At 41.4% G+C, this 17,565-nt stretch overlaps 1 protein-coding gene across 1 annotated transcript in view; it reads left to right on the top strand.

The window, feature by feature from the left end:
* Positions 1 to 17,565, top strand: part of SPAG17 (sperm associated antigen 17) — a 162,099-nt gene that overhangs the window by 46,767 nt on the left and 97,767 nt on the right. Inside the window, exons 4-7 of the mRNA XM_011368749.1 lie at positions 4,866 to 4,997; positions 13,587 to 13,773; positions 15,134 to 15,328; positions 17,039 to 17,220. Of these exons, the coding sequence (XP_011367051.1) occupies positions 4,866 to 4,997; positions 13,587 to 13,773; positions 15,134 to 15,328; positions 17,039 to 17,220 (696 nt within the window). The remainder of the gene's footprint in view (positions 1 to 4,865; positions 4,998 to 13,586; positions 13,774 to 15,133; positions 15,329 to 17,038; positions 17,221 to 17,565) is intronic.

The following is a 17,565-nucleotide window of genomic DNA, read 5'->3' on the forward strand; positions in this document are numbered from 1 at the left end:
TACAAAGCGAGTCAGTTACCAATTAAATCTTTTCTATTTTAGAGGCAGGAGGGATTTAGAAAGCAAAAGGGCATTGGGTACCTACAAGGAGGGGAAATACAGCAGAGAAGAAAATAGAAAGAAGCCAGCAGCAAATTCCATTATCTCTCTGACTTTTGCCCCAGACCAGCTCTGTTTATCCTCACATGTACAACAGCAAATTTTTTGAGTGGCCAGAAAGAAATATCTAAGCCTGGAAGCCATAGATTTCCATTACTTCTTGCCTTGAGTGTCAGGTAAGTCTGAGTACACAATTATTGTTTGATAAATGCATATGAGCATCTCCTACTTTAATAAAACTTGCCAAGGATGATGCCAAACAGGATATCTTTCCTTTCAGTTCTGGGGTGAAATCAAAGGGACAAAGAGATGGGGAGATTAAATAAACGTCGAAAATGAAATGCTGCTGTTTTCACCTTTCACTGCCACGTAGACCTGCCCTGACCCCAAAACAGTAGCCACTAGCTTCGTGTGGCTGTTTCAATTTTCATTTTAACCAGTTAAAAATGAAATTAAAAATTCACTTCCTCAGGCATACTAGCCTGGTGTCCACGCGCTGAAACCAAAGGATTTTCTTTTGAGGGGGGACCCGGTGGCTCCTGGAGGGAAAGTGTTCCTTCACCCTGTCCCTCTCCCAGCCCTCTCCCATCACCCCTCCCTGCTCTGCCCCATGCAACCACACCTTCCCCTCTCCTCCCTCCCCTCCTTCCCGTGGCCTGTTCCGGGCAAGAGAAGTGCAGATCCTAAGTCTCCGCCCTTCCTCAGAACTCACCTGGATCGAACATGCGGCAAATTAAGCAGTGATTCAAGCTGCTCCACATGCCTCCTCGTAATCACACCAGGCAAGCAGGCTGCACACCTCTCTCTCTCATATACACATACATACATGTGTATGTATGCATATGTGTTTATGTGTACATGTGTCTACATGCACTGGCACACATGCACTCTGATTTCCAATCTGTGAAGCAGTTCTAAGTGCTTGTCCAGGCAGACGCTCTGCTTACTACTGATGCGGTGGGGAGGGACCCCAGAGGAGAGATGGAAGAGGGGAGGAAGGGCACTAGTGTCTGTGGGTGGGCCTGGTCCCCAGGCAGGGAAGAATTTGGCTCATCTGGTATGTTTTTGTTGGATCAGATCATTAGATAGTAAATACGGCATAAGTCTTTAAGCCAAGTAAGTGATAAAGAGGGAGATATTTTTATTTCTTAGTGTTCTCAGAATCACATACTTTCTAACAGAAAAAGGACATCACCCTCAAAATAAGATCTTCGTGCAATAAAATACAGGCATGCTTTCCTGCCTCTCTGAAACGAAATTTCCTCCTTAACAGCCTTCCCCAGTACAGAACACCTCTGGGCGCTCATCCCAGACCCCCGCCAGCCCAAGGAGCCCAGGAGACACAGACGGGCCTCACCTGGCAACGGTTTTAATCCGTTTTAATGAGTCTCATTTGCCCATAAGACTCCATTTTTGTAAAAGTTTCTGACTCATGCAAGGCTCATTTATTTGATATTTTGGCTCGATGAGAACCCAGATTTGAACCCAGTTAGGACTTTTTCTGCCTAGTTTTGAAGTCTCTGCTGAGATTTTACTTGTGTTTTTGTCTAACTACTCCCCGCCCTTGACAGCTCACTACTCCCATTTTCTCTCATATCCCTTGTCATCCCAACATCTGCAAGCCCTTGTCAGCTTGCCTCCCCCTACCACACACACTCAGACACACACCGACACAGACATGTACACATAAAGACACAGGCATAGAGGAATAGCATGCACACACAAACGTATCTATACATGCTCAGAAACATACAAATACACACAGATACACAGACAGACACAGACACGTGGACACAATAGCCACACCATATACATACACACAGATACACACATACGCATCACTAAATACTGGACAAGTAACCCTTACTATGCTGGAAGGTCGACGCTTTGATTATTATCTCAATTAACATAAGTAAGGCGAGGGAGGGAAGGCCTTACTGAAATGTCATGTGAAAAGTTGCATTTCCTCTTAAATTCTGTCTCGTCTGTAGTTGTTTTTTTTTTTTTTTTGGTTGGTTGGTTTTCTTTCTTCAAAGACGTATGCTTCAAACCAGAGTCCTCTAAGGATTTTGTTTTTTCATCTAGACACCAAACTACTGGCTCCTGATTGGGTAGGCTATGAATTATGGAGTGTGAGAAGAAAGAATTTTCAGCAGAAATTAATTCGTAAACATCTTTCTTTTTCTGCCTCTCCTGGGGATGACCTAAATACCACAAAATTGGCAGCCTCAGATTTTGAGCAGCAGAGACTTTCGTTACCATCAATTAACCCAAGGATTCACACTATCATCCCCTTTGGGAGAAGCACAGAAAGCATGTGGTGTGTGTGGGAGTCACATCTCCTCTGAGCAACTCTGGGAAAGGACAAGCAGGCCCAGCTTCTGCCGTCACTGACGGTGCCACGTGTACTGCCACGCCTTCTCCCCTGTCAGGGGATGTCAGGGGATGGAGTCGGCCCTTACGGGGGCCCCCGGGGCTGTGAGGACGTCCGTGGCTCTCTCCTCCTTGCTCTGCCGCTGCTCTCACTTCCTCTGTGTCCCTGCGACGTGAGGACATGGGCGCCCAGCCATTGCAGTGACGCTCATCACTAATCTCCCATTCCACAGCAGCACATCATCGTTATTTTGGTGCCGTACCAGTTTTTTGTTTTAAACCCAGTTTTCTACAGACAGTTTTAGATGGACCAGAAATAACTTTTATAGCCAGCAGAAGACCTTCCTCTGAGGACGTTTTGTCGTGTTTTGAGTACATTTTAACACCGTGAGATAGTATTCACAGTCATAGATGAGACACGGGGATAGAAAGCCACTCCAGAGACATCCCACCCATCACCGCGACGCCAGGCAGGCTTCACGTAAACCACCCCAGACGTCGGTGAGTGTCCTGTTCTCACAGGTCATCAGGAGAAGAGACTCCGCAGCACTCTCGGGTAACCCATCCATTCCAGTGTTGACTTCCCTTCAGCGCTGTCCTTATGTTTGTATCACAAGGGAACGCCCTGTGCTAGACTGCTGTGAGCTTTAAAAACCCAAATTTGTATATCTTGAACCAGATGCCACAAAGCAGCCTGACAGTCAGCACACTGTTCAGCTGGCATTGAAAGATGCCATTTCAAACTAAATACATCTCCCCGTGGCGTCGGACCCAGCCAGGCAGCTTTCATTTTACAGTAAACGTGTGACCGTTCGTTCCCTTAGGATTCCCTTCCCTCTTGAATCTGGTCATTGTTAGCGGTGAGGTTCTGCAGGTGTCCCTTTATGTCTTCCTGCTCCCAGAAGACACAACCATCGTGTCCCTTTCCCTACATCGGGTTAGCAGGAGACCTGCCATAAAAAGCGAAGAGCTCTCTCTGTTCATGGAGGATGTTTGCTCACACACACACACAAAGCTCTCTGACACTTGGCTTGTTCCTTTGGTTTTTAGAAATGGAAGCTTTAAAGGAGTCCTTTTCCTGGCTTTCCCCTCCTGCGATTCCGTGCGGGAAAGCCCGGTGAGGTCCCGAAGAGGTCCGGTTTCATTTTGGCATATGGTAGTCTACAGGGCCCGCTGCAGCTAGAAGCAAAATCGCCATCTCCCTTTCTTCCAGCTGTTTCCCTTGGCAAAGTAGAAAGTCAGGAGGAACCCGATCGGTCGGGAAACCCTGACCAAGAGCTGGTAGGAACCTCAGACAGGACGCGGCTCGATGAGATGCAGTGTGCGCCATCATTGTCTGGGACGAGGGTCTGAAATTGACACCATATGCGCCGAGAGGAGTAATTGCTCCAAGGGGGGAGAAAAGCAACATGTCAGAACCTTTTAGTAACACCTAATTCATCCCCGGGTTATAAATAAATCTGATGCTTGCTTAAAAACAAAAGTCGAAAAATATTTTGACTAGATTACTTTTGTGACAGTGCTTCCGCCAGAGGTGAACTTTATTAGAGAGACAACACGAATAAAGAGAAACACATAACAACTTTTTATGGTATATTTTACATGATTTTATTTTTTTTGCAGTAAATAAAGTGGTTATAGGGCTCCAAGGAAAAGGGGCCAGATGTTAGAGAGTTGTGTGAAATTTAGGGGAAACAAGCTGTAAAAAGCGGAGTCATAAAACAGGCTGTCAGTGCCACACATCTGGACAATACAGCTGTATGTTCCTAGTGGCTGTCGTCACCCAAAGAAAACTCAATAACCTGATTTCACCCCAATTAGGCTGCATACCAACAGGATCGGCATTAAATTGCACGGGGGAGGGGCGCAACGCTCACATGGCACCTCGGTGCCAGGCACCTTTTATCTTTCCTTTGAATTTGGTCACCAAGAAATAAGTGACTGCTAGCATAGTCGTTTCTATGATTAGAAACCCCTATTTAATTTATAATGTACTAATAAGTCAGAGTTTGATGCTTCAGGCTATTCGCTGTGCCAAACGACAGTCTTTCTCTACAGCTTGAAACTGACCTATCGGCCATCCTGTCACAGAACCCTGCCTATCTTGCCTCTACCTGTATTTTAGAGTTGGAGTCTAGCACCATTGTGGGAGGCACTCCCTGCCTTATTGGGAAAAGAAGTTAATTTTCTGACAACCCAATTTATGTAGAGGATAAATGCCCTTTTCTATGGCATTGGGGGGCTTTCTCCCCCAATTTTTTTGGCCACCAATGAGGCATCTTTGCAGCAAGACAGATATTATAGAACCAAAATACTATTTCATCTTTTCATCACCGCCAGACTGTGCCAAAGGTAAAAATGCCACCTTTCCTAATAATTGTGTTTCTTCACAGGTGTTATTGGCAGCAAAAGCAATTATGGACAGTGGAGAGAAATTAAGCTTACCACTGATAGGGAAACTCTTGAAATTTCAGCTTCTCCAGATTAAATCTAAAGACCAACAGCGACGGGAAAACGAAAAGAAGGTACTGTCCGACGGTGGGTTTTCTAAAGACAGCGAGTGGCAAGTGAAAGGGGCCAGGTCTCCCTTGGGACATGTCTTCCCTCATAAGCCTACCAATTCAGTGGTACCGAGTGCGTTTAGCTGTTCTCTCGGCTTCTTAGGGAAAAGGCTATCCAGAGATCTGTTGGAGCAATTATATTTTCTCAAAGGCACACCCATTAAAAATAAGTTCCCTTATGCAGAATTATGACAGTATTCAGGGCTGGTGCCTGAGGCTGTGTTGTAAAGCAGTCTGTTTATATACTAGTAACAAAGGAGGGAACCAAGGAGAGACAGAGAGTCAAGAGAGGTAAATATAAAAAGCTGAAAAAAAAACTCACAAAGTCAAGGTCTAACTATTTAAAATATTTTATGTGATATTCAGTAGGAGTGCTTATTAAAGTCATAGGCTACATCTGCACTTTCCTAATAATCTGAATATTTTAGCAGCAATCCATCACTTCTGCTCCCATATTATATGTCTGATTATTTCTTCACCTGTATATTTTTCATTCACTTAGCCTATGGAAACCGATCTGTGTGTTTCCCAAAGAATCATATTTTCATCTGAAAAAAATATTTTAAAATACTTTTAGCAAAGTGATGCCAGGTTCAAATCCATTTGCTATTATCATCACTCAAAATAAGAGGTGTTTTTCTTATTTTCCAAATCGTGCTGAAATATTTGGGAGAGTCGGATGCCCCTAAAGGCACGCGTATAGTGTGCACACATGCGCGCGTGTGCTTGGAATGGGTGTGCGTCTCAGTTGTTTCTTCATGCCCCTGTGTGGAAGGGTGAAAAGGAAATGGGGAAAGAAAAAGTGACCGTGGTCCAATAATACTTCTTCCCCTTTGCAAGACCCAAGATCTGGATTTCCTATGCGAATCGGTCTTTTGACAGAATAATTGTAGAACGAAATAATAACGCCACCTTCTATTTGCGATATTGGGCTTGATGTTTTTCAAAGAGATTTTCCGTATAGTATCATATTAGGGCGGCAGACATTGTTCCCCGGGAAAATTCTACTCGTATGAACACAGTCAATACTACAGTTTTCCATCGATTGAAGCTCTTTTCATCATGTACAGGAGATTTGCACCTTAAGAAATACTCAGAGACATTAAAACTTGGCAGAAGAAAAATTGGAAAATTTGAAACTGTAGAAACATCTTTTCTTGCCTTTTTAAATTCCAACGTCACATGGGAATCTGAATTATAAAAAGTAGACTGAGTCCTGTGAAAATTCCTGCACCTTCTGCTTGCTTGGCATTTTCTCATGGTACCTACAAATATACCTAACAGGTTAGAGTGTCAGTTTACTTATTTGCCAGCTATTTTAAGTCAATAATTGTTTGTAATAGGGGTAGGTTTTAGATTTCAGCTGACGAATTTTAAGTATAAATAAATAGAATATTCTGGAAGCTCAGGAAAAGTTTTAAAGCTAGAAACAATATGAACATATTTCTGCACTGTTATTTTGCTCAGCATTTCTTTGAATTGTGAACTATAATAATACAGTTTTAAGATTCTGAAGATATGGAAATAACCTTAATTTATTTGTTGAAAATTCAAGAGTCCTAAGGAATTGGGGCTTGAATTTTAGACATATACATATATTTTACATTTTCATATATATAAATTTGTATTTATATACATATATAAAATGAATTGACACGCAAGAGAACTCTTCACACAATTAGGAGCCAACAATTGCATAATGTAATCTGATGTCTTTATTAGATTGGGTTCCCAAAACACCAGCCCCAAATGTCTGCGTAGCAACCATATGAGTAAGTGATGAAACCTGATTGGAATGGAGCAGTTTCCATAAAATATTCTTGGTAAAGATGAAAGGAGTTGTTGGAGGGATGATATAATCTATGTTCATTTCAACGACACTGCCCAACAAGGTCCATTGGAACAATCGAGGTTAATGCTCGTCAGCCGGGTAGTTCGGCAGAAAGCAGAATAAGTTTGAATTATGTAAAACTGACACCGTGCTGTGGATTAGGAAATGAAAAAAAGAAGAGAAGACGCCACTCAGTTTTCTTCTCGTCCCTGGACCCAGGGCGAGAGTCCTGTAAGGGGAGCGACTGTCTCTTCAGCTTTTTAACATCTACATGAGCTCTATGTAGACGTTTTCTTTCAAATGCTAATTCTGTTGTTTACATCTGTACAACCCAGAACATGTTGTATGTTCTACGTAGAATTTTCTGAATTGTATTTTTTTTAAATGAACACTTAAAAAATATCTATAGCAGTAATTATAGGAAATACTAGGGACAAGGTGTAGACAAGAATTAGCATAATTTGGACCCTGTCCTTTTCCCCCAGAAACAAATATAATGTATCACTATACATTTGATTTCATTTTAATCAAAACTTTTCTTAAAAGTAATCTAATTCTAATTGCCAAATACAGTAAAAATATCATTTTTAAGATTCTACTGATTTTAATAATTTATAACACTTGAGTCGGGGCTATGCCTAACATTGCATTTTCTTTGATCATGAAGAAAGTTTTCTGGCTAATAAAGATTATAAAAAATAATACAAAGGAGGCGATTTTTTAGAAGAACACTTTTGAAGCCTTTAGCACATGAATTTCTGGGAGGCAGATGCCTGCCTCTAATTGCAAATAAGTTGAATATATTTGAAAACTTATCTATTTGGAAATACCTTACAGATTATTTCCAAATACTCCTACCATTAAGATAATATACTGTATTTCTATAAGTATATTTTAGCACTTCAGAGCTTCTGAATATGACTCTTAAACAGTTAATCCCAAATTAGATTTTATTATGTCTTAAAATCTGAATAAGACAATGATTTGTTTAGAAATGAAGTTTTCTTACATACATCATTATCTCAACATTTATTCTGCATTTTTAGTTCCCTATTATCAATCCATTGTGAATTAACAAACATTTAGAGAAGCAATGTAGTGGGTACATATATTTTCATAATGTTTATTATAATTTTAAAATAAATTGCTTGGTTTCTACTCTGATCCGTGTTTTAATATAGTCATTATCTAAATATAGTTTGATATAAGTCACATTTTTCTTTTTAACTCCAACTTTTTATGTTACATATTAATAATAAACATACATTTAAAACTAAAACACTTCATTGTGAATCAAACTATTTAAATTATATTGAGACTAAAAGAAAACATTTTATTCATCAAAAAAAGATGAAAAACAACTCATACAAAAAAATGTAACAATGGTAATAATCAGTCAAACTACATCTCTTTTCTCTGCCTCTGAGTTGAGTCTAGTTCAGAACATTTTAATAGATTTTAGGAAAAGATGCAAATATATTCAAATTGTGCTTTTAATTTGTGAATTCAAATAACTAGTCCATATTTTCTTGGATATTTTTAGCAACTCTTTTATATAAAAGCAAAACAGTTTTTTCTCTTTTGGCTTATATACTTAGTACAAGTTGCCTTATTTTCCAGAGTATTAGACAAGAAGGGAGATATGCATTAAAGAATTATGGAGAGATGGTATTGGTAAACTTTTCTTAAAAAAAAAAAAAAAATCTCAAAACTAAAAGCACCTGGATTTGATAAGGCATCATGATGATGCCACGAACAACCCAGAGCCTGCTCCGAAGGAGCCACTAAGAGAAATTGGGGTAACTTTCACAGACATTTTCCAGCTTACTCCAGTTAAAACCCCGAAACACTGGAAACCAGCCAATGTAATGCCATTTTGTGTGTGTGTGTGTTTTGTTTTAAAAGAAAGGCCATAGGGACATACCAGGAAATTACAGGCTGGTTAGTTTTGATTCAGTTGTGGTTAAAATCTTCAGAAACTGTTTTAAGAAATCAAACAGAGGAAGAGCAGGAACTCAATTTAGAGGGACCCGTGTGGTTTCAGGAGAGTTATAACTTGCCTCAGTAACTGGATGGAATTCTTTGAGGCTGGATTATCAAAATAAGGATACTACCAATAGAACTATCGGATCTAAAGAACTATAAAATTCAATAATTCAGATTAAATAACATATGACTTTCTGGCTGTCAAATTTGTAAATAAAATAGTACTTTCCTAATTCAGATGCTTTTAATTAATGAAAACTTTTTACAGACTTCAGGGAAAATGTGCAGAAGCATACATATTTAAAATTGAGCAATATTTTTAAATACAAATAGCTACAGTTACAGCAGCTAATAGTGATAATTAGCTGCCATTATTGTCTGTTTGGTATTATACCAAACTCTTTACATGTTTTATCATTTACTCTTTTAAATAACTTTATGAGGTACAGAGTGTTATTCTCAATTTGCAGATGGGGAAGCTGAGGGTGTGAAAAGTAATTTTCCCAAGGCTAAATAGCTCCTCAGAGGTGGAGGCTGGATTCAAATCTAAAACTGTCGGATTTTAATGACCATGTTCTTAACCATTGTACACACCCTCCCCAGTGTGTCTTAATATTTATGCAAGATGGCACTCCTGGCTCACAGTCAGTAGAGTGCCTGCCCGGAGGTGTTTTCCTGTGAGAGCAAAGGCTTTGCTCAGGGATCTACCAGCAGCCGTCTGGTCCCACTATCCACTGCGCATACAATATCCTGAGGTTAAATGTGGGGACAGGTCAAGGGAAGAAACAAAGCTGACCAAAGACAAAGACCACTGAGCCACTGATTCCCAAGAGAATCCTGACTGCATTTCCAGTCCTGCCCCCTGCCCAGAAATGACCTGGTCTCTGGGGACCTCTCTTAGAACTAGACTTCCTGAGATTATTCCAACCATCCTTGCCCCTTCTCTCTGCCCTCTGGATGCTATGGTAGTATGGCATTGACTGATCTGGTGCCACAGCCTCTGAATCACATGGGATCCAGTCGGAGACTGACATCAGGCAGACATCAGACCCACCCCGTCACCACCAGCACACCCAGACATGGTCGTGTTCTGATTTTGTGGCTTAGGAATTGCACCCCCTGAAGATAGCAATGTGGCACCCCAGGACCTTCTGCAGCATCCTGAAGATTAGATCATTTGGTCACGTGAACCCAGTGCATTGCTAGGCTCATGTTCTCTGTATCTCTCTAGAAGAGCAGCTCTCTAGAAGAGCAAGCTCCTGACTCGACCCTACCCATTCTGTTTTCTATTTGGTAGGGAAGTGGGCCCCCTTGTCAAATGAACTTGGAAATAAATCACTGTGTTAAATCTTGGAGATTTAATGGCACATTACTTATTACAGATGGAGGGGTCTCATGAAAATAAGTCTGTCTAATATTGTTTAATCTACTATCTCTCAAACTCATTTGACACCATACATTTCTTTCGGCCATCTTTTGTCCTCTCATCACCTGTGAACAGTAGAATAGGTTGTTTATAGGTAGAGTGATATCTTGAAAGAGAACTAGAGTAACACTCAAAGACAGACTTAGTGATGGAGTGACTTAGCCACGTAACTTCCATGAGCATGTTTCCTTATTAATATCCTTAATCATATTACTGTGAGGATCTTTTGATCCTCACAGTACACACAAATGTGTTAGTGTGGTAATAAGAACAAGATGAAACATAATTATCTGCTGTTTGTTTCACTCTCACCTGCTTTTCGCTGTGAGGAATAGCAGACGGAATACCTGTCCAGGTATGTGAAGGCATCTTAAGGTATTTGAATCTTGACATCAAGAAGTCATTTGATAAATACAATCTAAAATATTTGAACTATCAAATAACTAGGTTGCCCTGTTACAGAGGGAGAATTTGTATCTTTCTCTTTAAAAAGTGAGAATAACACAATTAAGGATTCTAATTAAGTATCACTTGATACTGAGTATGTGAAATGCTAATTTTTTTTGGTTGTCGCTAAGACAAGAGCCCCACATCTGTCGTGTAGCTTAGGTGGTGAAGAAATCTCTGTGCTTCTCTAAAGCCGCCTCATCGTAGGAGGCATCCGCATGCTTTCTGTACACACTGCATTTTAAATAAAATGTACTCCGTAATGAACTTGACTCTCCCTTCATCAGCTGGGGAACACGTATTCCCCAACCATGGTAGAAAGAGGAGGTTTGTGGATGTACCCCCTTCTAAATTTTTGTCTTGAATCCGTGCAAGTTGCCTCTGAGTTCAGGTCATGAGCAGATGACCATAGAATGCGATCATGCTTGCATGCTACCTTATCCAGAAGTAAGAAAGGCCAAAGAAGAAGTTGACGTGAACACGTTTTAGTTTATGATTGAGGAGGGGGCCACCTTTGCTGAACACTCAGCTTATCAGCTTCATCTCACACCCCTTCAATCCCCCAAGCTCAAGACATAAACCCATGGGGGAGGGGCCTATTCAGAAAGTCAGAGAAAAGAGGAAAAGGGAAGAAGATAGGAGGTGGGTTTTTTTGTGAATGGGGCTGAGTAGAAATGGATACTTCACCTTTGGACCAAAGCAGAATTCTAGGGGCCAAGCAGTCAATCATTGTCCAGAACCAGAGAGACGAAGAGACTGTCATGGTTCGGCTCAGGTCTGGAGGGTGGGAGGAGTGAGGAACAGAAGAGAAGTAGGGGGACCACCCCTCGGAGTTGGCGTGGGAAAGCAGAAGGGACTGGGAGGACAAAGGACATCCTCAGAAACCCGGCAAGGATTTCTTTGCCTGGATCTGGCTCCTGGAAAAACTCATCTGCTTCCATTGGCTTCTGTGTTCCAACGTACCGAGAAAGTGTGTCTTTCCCTGCTCGACTTGGGTAATTCTTTACGAAGTAATTCTTCTTGAAATTCTAACAATGGGAGATACATCATCTTTAAGTGGGAAACGCAGAACACTAATGGCATAGAGAGAACGATAACAATTATGCGAAAGCGATGCATAAACATAATGCGAAGAATGTATTAAATATTTTCTTCCACTCGTTGTCTCTGGATGGTGGAATTATGGTGATTTTTGTAACTGCTCTATATTTTTTTCCAGAATTTTAATAATGATTACTTTTATACTTTAAAAGTTATTTAAAGAAGTAAATCAAGATTTATAAGTATTTTAAAAATGCATTTGTAAAAGGAGGGAGGTCGATATGGATCATTTCAGAGTTAATGGAAATTAGTTTAAAAGATGCTTTTCTGCAGTCTGCCACACTCGGCCTTGCTAAGGGAATGAAGAGGAAGCAAAAGAGAGAGGGAGAGAGAATAAGGCGCGGAGCAGGAAGAGTAGCTGAAGGAAGCTAAGGAGCATCGGCGAGCGTCCGGCCTCTGGCAAGAGAAGAGGGAGGGCAGGCATGGGGCAGAGGGTGAGTGGCCATCGAAAACAGAGACTCACAGAACCGTAAAAATAAAATGAGTCTGGAGGTGACATCGGACCAGCTGGTGACTCCGTCACAGCTGTGCATATGAGGTCAATCCCTGCGTCTTAATTTACACAATGGGAATAAAGTCACCCATCTTGCAGGTTGCTTTGTGAGAACAAATTAAAGATGATGATTTCCGGAAAGCATCCTGCATAGCTAGCCCTCTGCTAATTTAGTGCTTATTTTGGATTTTTGGTCATGATCAGCCCTGCTCTCTTTAGGGGGTCCCAAGAGGAGGAAGGAAGTGCCATGTCTTCTTCTCTCCTTGTCTCCAGTGTCTTAGAACGGAGTTTTCAAATTCGGTTTCGTGACCTCAGGAAAATACAGAGCCCCAGGTGTTGCTACAATAATTTGTTATTTTTGTTCCCAACTTTGTCGAAGGTGGAAGAAAAAAATATGTCAGACCTTCCGTGCGGCCACCTCACGACCCAGTGCTACCATATCGTTTCAGTAAAAACAATCTACTTGTGTTCGTAACACATGAATCGAAAGCATTACATCATGAAACCATGTGCAAATGTTTCAGCAATTGCTAGAAAAGAGAAAAAAAGTGGGAAAATTGGATCTTTACATGGTACTTGGCAATCTAAGCATCTCCCCAGCATCGTGCAAAGAGTTAGCATTCCCAACTGATGTTTTCTTGATCCCGTATTCGAATGCGTCAAGTGGCAACCACTGATTATGTCTGGACATTTTTTAAGTACAATTATAATAAAAAATAATGTATTAGTGCTAGGTTCTCAAAAGAATGTTTTAACCTTTAAAAATAGCCTATACACTGCTTAAACTATGGAAAACTTTAAGAAGATTTTCGAGAAACTTCTCTTCTTCTATTTAAAATTTCTGTGTTGTTTTGTTAAACCCCACCTCTCTCCAACACTCAGATAGAGACTCTCCATGGTTAGACTACCGGTGAACCTAACCTCCTGCCTTCACAGTGTCCTCAGAGTCCTCCATTCTCCCTGCCTCCTACCGACCGAGCCGAGCTGTGTACCAAGCCATGCTAGGCTCTCCTTCAGGATGAGTTGCTTCCAAAAGGCCATATGTGTGAACCATCTCCTCGCATCCACCCCTGCACTCCGCGTGCATAGATAGACGAGCCTCATCCCAGCTTAGGCTCAGCCAGGGATCCCCACTCTCCTGGCTGGAAAACGCATAGATGAGTAAACAAGCAATTGAGTGAAATAAACAACGAATTCACCTAACCGTAGAAAAGCCGTTGCTTGCTCACTGCCTGATTTGGAAAAAAAAAAAGTTTTCTCTCTTTCCAGGTGATAGAAGACAGGTTTAAGATAGAAAAGGATAAAGGGAAAGCAAAATCTCCCAAGGAGAAGAAGGCCGCAAATGCCAAAGCTGCCAAAGGGAAGGGAAAGGATCAGCCCGAGGCGAACACGGCCGTGAAAAAGACCACGGAGCTGAAGCGGAGAGGAGAGGAAGGCGACAGCGGGCTGTACATCGGTCAGTGACGCTGCCTTTCGCTTCTTGCCCTGTCACCTAGGAAGTAACCGAGGAATCATTCCGGGAATTACGCTTAATCTTTCCCAGCCTTTTCGCTCCTTAGAAAAACATAAATCACATACTACCCATGATGCCCCAACAGAAACATATTTCCATTTGCAGTTCATTTCTGATTTCACCCAATATTTAGTGAGCACGTGTCTTGCTATGGGCACATTTACATGGTGCGAATAAAGGATGAAATTAGGAGCTGATTGTGCCACCAAGGAGCTGACTACCTTGTCGGGAACATTTTTAAAAAGTCAGACGTACTTAGAAGGCCAAGTAAAAAGCGATTATTGTCATGAGTGAAATTCAGTGCTAATAAAATGAGCCCAGTTAATTTGGGCGCAGGCGGAGCACGTGGCTTCCTGACTTCAGCTTCTCCCACGACTGGTTCGTCTTGCAGCAACTGGAATGTACTTTGATTTTAGATTATTGATATAAAAATGCTTTAAATTAGGCAGCTATGAGTAATGGCCCCCGTCCCATGAACTCAGATGGAGCTACCTGTTATTATTTGCATAGCATTTAAATGAGATGGGAGGCCTTTCATCCTCCACCAGTTTGGCTCCCCTATTTATCTCTGCTCCAGATAAACAGATTAGACTTAGAACCAATGATGTGGATTCCACGGACAGTATCAACACTGACTTGCTTAGTGATAGAAGAAAAATCATTACTTGAAAAGTAAAAGTGCATGCTTCTGTTGCACTATTTTTAAAATGATCTTAGTGGGCCACTGTGGGATGTAAGGTTTTAATGTACCATCTACTCACAAGAGTTGCTGCATAACCCATACTCAGCATTCACACCTATTGACATAAATACACAGAATACTTTGGTAGGGAGCATGTCCGTATTCAATATTTCCCTCTCCTGTAAACACCTCTACTTATAAAATACCACAAAGCTGCAGCTACTCGTAATTCAGGAGTAAAGCCAGATGTTGCTCAAAAGAGATTAGAAGCAAAAAAAAAGAAAAGAAAAGAAAAAAAAGAAAATTACAGCCCGACTTAAAAAAAAAAAAACAACCCGTGCACACATTTTCCATGACCACAGGCCTCGCGTATGTTTGTCCCCCTATGACGCCTATGTCTCATTTGCAAAAGTGATTTAATATTCTGTAAAATGGCCACAGCTTTCTGGAAGGGCGGTAATGAAAACCAGCCAACATGACTCCATTCCAGCCAACTGGACGGCTTTGGGCCAGCCGGAGGGGTTGGAGACGCGCGCATAATGTCCGTAGCCATCGGACTGGCTGAGTGCCACCTGTTCTCTTTTAAAATGACGCCGCTCTTCTTTCTGGCATTCTGAACAGATGATGAGCCGGACGATGGTGCCCAGCATTACATTATAGCGGTGGGCTTCCACAGTCCTCAGCTATTAGCAATTCTGACCGAGCTTGGCATTCCTGTGAGCAGCGTGATTAAAATATCTTCGGAGAATTATGAACCTCTGCAGACGCACCTGGCAGCAGTTAGCCAGCAGCAGGAAGTTTTCCTTCAGCCAGAAGGTACGCCGTGTGCGACGCAACTTACTGGACCCTTCCGTACTACCCACCGTCCTAAAAGGACAAACACTATTTTCTGTCCAAAACGTAGTCACACAACACATACGTTATTAAATCCTTTCAAGACTTTGCTTCGCTAGTCTGCTTGCACTAGCCCGGTGTTGTCAATTTTGCAAACGAAAATCATATTCTGTGTTTACATCCCTGTGTAGCCACAGAGAACATAGACTGCAATGCAGGTCAGAAGACTTGGTTTTGCAATTAGTTTCTCAGAAACATTCGATCTGTCACTTTACCTACAGCAGAGGGTGGATAGATCAGCTGTAGATAGTCTGTTCTTCCAGGAGCCACAGTCACCAAATGGCCCAAGGAGACAGGAGCCTTGGATTGCTGCTCTGCTTTGTACTGGTTCATTGCGATGAATCAGAGTGGGTGCCTCATCTTCCAGGCCTTACACCAGGAAGTCATGGGGTGGAGCCCCACCCATCCCACCACTCAGCCTTTGGAGCCCCAAGGTCTCCATCTAAGGGCGAGTGCTAGGCTCCCTCTGGGACGGGAACACGATGCTCTGTATCCTTGAGACAGCAGAACAGGGATGTGGTATCTAAGCCTGTGTGACTTAGAAGTCCAACTTTCTGCCATGTGCTGTTACTTTAATTGTTATTTATCAATAGTATTATATGCACAGTGTTTTGTAACTTACACAGCCACATCCCAATTTCTATAACACCATATTTTAAAAATTCCTGTTCCAAGCTGGAAACTGCTACCACTGATCATAATAACAGCTCCTGTTTATTGGGTACATGCCTTGGGACTAGGCTCGACGCTAGGGACTTCAATGTGTTGATCCAGCAGCTTCCACAACCACTCGTGGAAGTGTGTTTTATTTCCATTTTACCAAAATGGACCGACCCGCAGCCTAGAGGCAGCTATTAAGAGTTGAGATTCAAACCCAGATACTTTATCATAAAGAATGGTTGTAACATTAAATAACTTATTATTGAAGCCAATGGGAAAACACTGCATAAACTTCATAGTCTCTTTATAAAAATATTAAATATATAAAAATAAAATCATAAAAATAGACTTTACAGTAGAACAATGAGATCTTAGTAGTAGAACCTAATTATAGATGCAATAAACGAATATTTCAAATTTTCACATGTAACTTATGAAAAACTGGTCCTTATTTACAGTCAGAGCACAAATGCCCAAATGCGTATCTGTTTTAATGTGACCAAAAATTAACTGAAGCACAAATCGTTGATCCGGTCCGTTTTTATCCACACGGGAGGGAAAACAGGATCTACTGCATTTCTAACCAGTTATGTGGCAAACAGACACTAAGATGGTCGAAAAGTGATTTGGCAGAGACACTGCTTCTGTGCAGGTGGCAGTCTGAGCGTGATGGACATATCAAACACATTCAGCTCCCAAAATACGTGACCTCATCTTAATCTTTCTGGGCCTCACGTGTAAAATGAACGAGGTGGGATAAGCTCATATTTAATACCAATTTCAGAAGTAAAATCCTCTGATTTCATAATCATATAGTCTAGGTCCAAAATCATCTCGAAATGAGGTTTCTTTATTTGCATTTTCTGGTACTGTATAGGACATCTTGCAGTGCATGTGACTCACCATGTCCACTTAAAGTGGGAAGAAATTCAACACTCTCATTTTGTAGTATAAATGTTTTGCTATTATTAGATATAGAAGCTGAAAAACTGAAGAAAGAGAACACCATAAAAGAACTTGCCATTTTCTGGAAGTACCTGGAACCAATCCTGAATAACGAGAAACCTGAAACAAATCTTTTTGATGTTGCTCGGCTCGAATATATGGTCAAGGCCAACAGCTTCCCTTCGGACTGGTCAGACAGCGAGATGATGGTTAGTACACACAATGACGAGAGTGAGTGGTCTGAGCATGTGACACGTGGCTCCGTTTGCCCCATTCAGTCATCCCACAGATATGTAGGGATCACTGACTGTAGATAAGGCTTTGTGCTAGGCTCTTGTATCAAGACAGTGATGGCATTGAACGCCCAATAATGGTTATAGCCTGATTCTGTAGCTTTTAGTGTATGAATCCATGATAAAGAATAAGATGTAGATGAAGATAAAGGATGGTAATTCTTTCATTTAGTGACATGTGACTTTGTTTCATACCTTAACAATGTTCTAGGCCATAGAGTCTTAATATATATTAATGGTGAAAATAGCAGTTTACAGTTT

The sequence above is a fragment of the Pteropus vampyrus genome, unplaced genomic scaffold (assembly GCF_000151845.1).
Source record: "Pteropus vampyrus isolate Shadow unplaced genomic scaffold, Pvam_2.0 Scaffold6, whole genome shotgun sequence".
Classification (NCBI taxonomy): domain Eukaryota; kingdom Metazoa; phylum Chordata; class Mammalia; order Chiroptera; family Pteropodidae; genus Pteropus; species Pteropus vampyrus.